Source organism: Drosophila bipectinata, chromosome XL (assembly GCF_030179905.1).
Source record: "Drosophila bipectinata strain 14024-0381.07 chromosome XL, DbipHiC1v2, whole genome shotgun sequence".
Lineage (NCBI taxonomy): Eukaryota > Metazoa > Arthropoda > Insecta > Diptera > Drosophilidae > Drosophila > Drosophila bipectinata.
Genome location: NC_091734.1, coordinates 7025910 through 7031144, shown reverse-complemented (window position 1 = coordinate 7031144; position 5235 = coordinate 7025910). Strand labels below are relative to the sequence as shown.

The following is a 5235-nucleotide window of genomic DNA, read 5'->3' as shown; positions in this document are numbered from 1 at the left end:
AATTAAAATAATAGACCATCTTCCATCTGCAAGAGCAGTCAGTGTTTGAAATGGTATAATAATATTAAAAGTGTTGTAAAGTATTAGACAAAACATGACTCATCAAATATAAAGAATCTTTTAAAGGGGAATTCCTGGAGACAAGTGGAATTTCCAAAGAATGGAGCATGAGGGGTTTATAAATATTTAAAATAATACATATTAAATAATAGAGATCAGTGTTAAAAATGGTTTAATAATAGTCCCCAGTGTTGTAAAGCAATACACTAAAAAGTGCCTAGTAAGCGAATTTTTTGAAATATCCCACCAAGTAGGCTGTAGCATCAAGATATCCATGACTCGAATTTAAAATCCTTAGGACCTGAGTCCAAGCCCTAGAAAATTCATTCTGTCGTGATCCGTCCTCGTGTCAACACCTCCCAAATATTAAATTTTTAGAAAATTTTAAGAGTGAAAAAATTAAATTTATTTTATTGTGAATTATTTTTGGAAATTGGTTTCCCGGTTTATTGTTTATTGTCGCCAAAGTATTTGGCCTGTTTTCGTAATGGCAACCCCCAGCCAGCAGGAACTCCAGACGAAGCTAGCCATGCTGGGCTGGACAATCCATCACGAGGCAGGGGACAATGTGAGCCAAAACTTGGATGAGCAGGCGACTCCCCTGCGCCAGCTGGCGTCGGCGGCGCTGCTTATCACCGGCGATGCCGTGGATCCTGCGTACCAGACTGGGATCCCCGTGAAGCCTGCGGACCAGAGCGGGTTCCAGGGCCAGAAGGTTGTCGAACAGAACCAGGGATTATGTGGGAGCCACAACGGCCCGACCGGCCCGACGTTCAACGCCCGGCAAAGCCGCAAGCGTTCCCATTGAAACCGATATTTTGTTCCTGTTCGTACTATTCAGCCTCCATATAACATCGAAATTAATGTGAGTATGACGGGGAGTAGATCTAAAGGACTAAAGGAATATCCATATTTGCAGAATTTTTTTTTACAATTTTGACTTTTGGCAAGACGGCAAAATTTTAATGAATCATCGAAATTTTCTGGTTTTAAATTTTGGAAGCAACGCATGCAACACCTTTTGGATTCTAAGTCGGTTGTGAAACTAAATTCGGAGGCTAATGGACGCACGACGTAGTTCACACTAAACTAGTTAACCTAACCCTAGGACGCCCACACTTCACAATTGAAGACCACAACCAACCAGCGATGCGACATTAGGACATATATGAAGTTACACAAGGACTTACACTTCGGAGGATACCCTATTGTTTGTTAGATACCCAGGAAGCCAACGTATCCCCCCCCCCACAGTACACAGTATTTGGAGTAATACTCCCTCGATCGCTGGTTCCTCCTCTACGAAGAGAGTTGTAGGAACCGCCTTGGGGTGAAAACGCATTCAGGATCAAGCCCGACACGGTTGCATGCAGTCGCATTTTTTGAAAACACTAATGACAATGATATATATACCACGAAATGACAAGATGACCAAGTACCATGGCACGCACTCTTTTCTCCCCTCATGCATCTCAAAACTGCGGCTACTAACACACAAAAAATGCCACACCACGCCAGGCCACACCACACCACAGACGAGCAAAGGCGGCTAAGACGGCCAAGACCAGCGGTTTAAGATACCCAGCATACTCTTGTGAATCCTAGAATCCAATTCGCATTTATTTTGCGACTGCATGCTGGCTTGACCCACAACGGATGGATGCGGTTTCACGGCCAAGATCCACACGAACAGAGGATTAGAAGCCTCGCCATGCAGCAAGAAACTACATACTAAATGGGACATTTAGTGTTCATCTCTCATTCGATTCGATTAGATTAGATTAGACCAACACTATACTCAGTTAATAAATACTATAGCCATGTTCTAAGACAAAGCTGTTCCCAGTGTTTTCCTTCCCAGTATTCAGTATCCAGCAGGACGAGTGTTATACGAGGTCCTGCCTTAAAGCCGGCAGTCCTTGCCGAATTGTTGGCAGTCGCTGTTTGACTTTCGACGGCAGCAGATGTGTAGGTCCTGCGGGTCCTACTCCGCCTCCTATTGCCCCAACCTGGCCACAAATTTAATATTCATTAAAAGCCATTGAAATATTTTGTAAAGTTTGCGGTCAAATGGCAATTGTTGCAATACCGATTTGATGGCCAGGAGCATAATTTCCATTCGGCTGGCCAATCATTTAATGAAAGTATTTAACCTGGCTCCGATTATTTATTAACACGACCCAGTCTTGTGGTCTCTGCCCTGGCGTTGGAATTGGCCATTTCAGAAGTTGCATCGGGCTTATGGCCAAGGGCCGTTTTACAGTTATTGAATTTATTTATTGAAAACGCCACTCGGTCCCTCAGCACTGAAGCGGGGGAGCTAGTGCCATGCAAATTGATTGACTAAAACCACTCTAGCTAACAAGTCCTGCTCCCTCTTGGTAGGGAGGGCCCCCACGCCAGCTCTCCTTTTTTCGCTCCCTGCTTCCCGTGGTCCATTTGACATAATTAATTGTAACACGAGCAATTACCACTGGCTTACTGGCTGGCTGGCAGGACAATAAGGATATACATTTTAATTAAAACACCTCGAGCAGCTAATTACACGACCCGAGCTCTATCCTGAGGGTACTGCCAGGAAGTATCGATATCATGAATCTAAACTAGTAGGCCTTTAAGGTGATATATCTTTTATAAATCTTCCAAAAAAAAAGAGAGTGTCTTTTTCCAAAGGGTAGGTTTGTGTGGAAACTTGATTCATGGCCTCCCAAAGTGAATGCGAAAATTCATAGCATACTTTTCAGAGCAGCCAGACCATAGAGGTGATAGACCCTGAATGCAAACTAGGGGCTGCTATTACCATACTTTTCCAGAAAGATTCAAAAGTATATCCCCATGATTCAAGCACCGATCTGACAGTAATCGATAACACTTGCCGATGGCCACACTTTATCCTTTCCCAGCGACTGCCGGGATTATCGCAGTCTATCATCGCCGCCAAATAAAAAACGACAACTCGGCAAAAACTTTCAGTTACTCGGTCCATCAGTCTGCCCATGGCTGGCTGCTCCCTGCTCCCAGCTCCCAGCTCCCCCCTGAGCGGAGCGGAGTCAGACAGTGTCAGACATGAAGGCGGCCGCAGCTCACGCCCATAAATAAAATGCAAGACGGCAGCCGGCAGTCGAAGGCACGGCGCTGACAGGTTAATGTCAAATCGCACAGCCAAAACCGAAAAGCCAAAAGGGGTGGGGTGGGGTGATGGACGGGGGAAAAGCAGGGAAAAAAAAAACAACAAAAGGCGGAAAGCGATAGCAGGGAAAACCCAAAGGAAAACCGGGATATATGACACTTTAAATACTCTAGCTGGGGTCTACGGGGCGTATGAGTTATTATTTTTGGTGATTTCTTTTAAAAACCCTTTAATCTCTTGCTAAAAGAAACTTGAATGAAAACTTAAGCTAATTAATTTAATTAGGAAATTAATTAATGAAAGAGCATGTATTTGGTTTCGTCACCTACCTGAACTACCATCCGCAAGTGTAGTTATTTTAAGAAACTTTCTTTAAAAACCACAAATACCTATGATTTGAAGGGCATTTCAAGCAAAGGGTGGTTGGGTGGTTGGGTGGCTTGGTGATAAGTGGAGAAAATGACGAAAAAATTGCGAGGAAAAACACTAAACAAAAACAACACGATGAAGTTTTTTCGTCAAGGAGGAAAACTCCGACTGGCTGGGAAGGCAGCTCTGAAGCTGTCAACTGACAGTTATGAGAAAAAGTAAAGCTGACGAAGACATCAGCGGGGCAAATTTGTTTAGTCTTAGTCTCTCTCGGTAGACTCTGCTTTTCCGAGGGCTTTTCCGAGACAGCCCCCTTCTCTGCCCGGCCCCTGCAACGCTCAAGTTTCCTTACTTCAGCCCGCATGCCATTTTGGTAATGATGGCTTAAAGGACGCCCGCTGCGACAATGTGTTTATTTTGCCTGGAAAAGCGGAACAGTCAGCAGGGAGGTGCGGGTGTAAAATAGAAGGAAGGGGGGGGGGGGGGGCCTGCTGGTCCTTCGCGAGGAAGCGCCGTTAACAGAGCATGTCGCGGCTTTGCTTTCGGGTGGGGATTTTGGCCAGAAGGGGGGGTGTCAACCGCTAAAAGGGCGTTAAGTGTTTTATTTACCCTCAAAATATAATTTATATTGTGGCTGGGATATGTGTGCGAGTGAGAGCCAGAACCAGAGAGAAAGAGAAAGAGAGATAGATAGAAGGTCCTCTGGTGTGGAAGAGGATTTGCTGTGAAGTGATTTAAATTTTAAGTACTTTTTGCATTTGTGGGGCTCCTTGGTCCCATCACTCTTTGTTTCTCTTACTGATTACTTTTCTCATTTCGCAAATTGACTTGATGACGGTTTTTGGGTAATTTACACAATTCGGTTTATCCAGAAAGGAACGGGGGACAGAGGGGATCTAGTCCCTAATCTGTAAAGCACAAGAATCCGTACGATAATTAGTTAGCAGTATTGTTTAAAAAGCTTAAAGGCTTGTATTAAATGCAATAACCAAACAAAGTGCACAAGTGGGTTGGGAGGGGTATGAAAAAAATATGGGTTTCGAAAACAATTGCCTGCCGAAAATGTGTCGAGCATTAATTTAATGTCGCATTCAACCCGCCGCGGCGCCCCTTTTCGCGGCATTTGCGGGTCGCGCTTTGGCAAGTAAATTAAAATATTTTAATGAGTACAATTTATCACGCTCCGTCGGTCCTGGCTCGTGGCTCCCAGCTCCTGGCTCCTGGCAGTTTAAAGCCTCATCCTCGTCCTCGTCCTTGGGCTCTGGGATTCCTTTCGGGCTGCTTTGGCAACTTGTTGCGACATTTAATTATTGGTGACAGTATAATCAAGTAAAGTCGGCAAGAATTTCAATTTCATTTAATGGTTTAACACATTTAGCCGGCTTTCTTGCCGGGGCTAAGCCTCAAGTGTCATGTAAACGACGTTAAACGGCTCCCGGGAATAGCTGGAACCCACAAAAAGGGTTTCGTCCTTTTTCGTCCCCTCCTCCGGGTTGGCTTTTGTGTGTCCTGCCGCCTTATCGGGGAACAATTAGTGGGGAACAACAGCAGCAACAATAAGCATAAACATTATTTCAAAGACAATTATTAGGCGTTTATGGATTTAAATGGGTCGGGGTTGCTGGCCATAAAAAGTAATAACCAGAGAGATATCATAGAGGTGGCTTTAAGCTTTA

General features: G+C 44.5%; 1 protein-coding gene across 1 annotated transcript; it reads left to right on the top strand.

The window, feature by feature from the left end:
• Positions 1-372: 372 nt before the first annotated feature.
• On the top strand, positions 373-1895 carry LOC138926396 (uncharacterized). The gene is made up of 2 exons (XM_070280346.1): positions 373-925; positions 980-1895. The coding sequence occupies exon 1, from the start codon at positions 548-550 to the stop codon at positions 866-868; it is 321 nt and encodes a 106-aa protein (XP_070136447.1). The 5' UTR covers positions 373-547; the 3' UTR covers positions 869-925; positions 980-1895.
• The last annotated feature ends 3340 nt before the right edge of the window (positions 1896-5235 follow it).

What these genes read in the sequence shown, in the direction of transcription:
- LOC138926396 (XM_070280346.1), top strand. Translation starts at nt 548, where the DNA reads ATGGCAACCCCCAGCCAGCAGGAACTCCAGACGAAGCTAGCCATGCTG.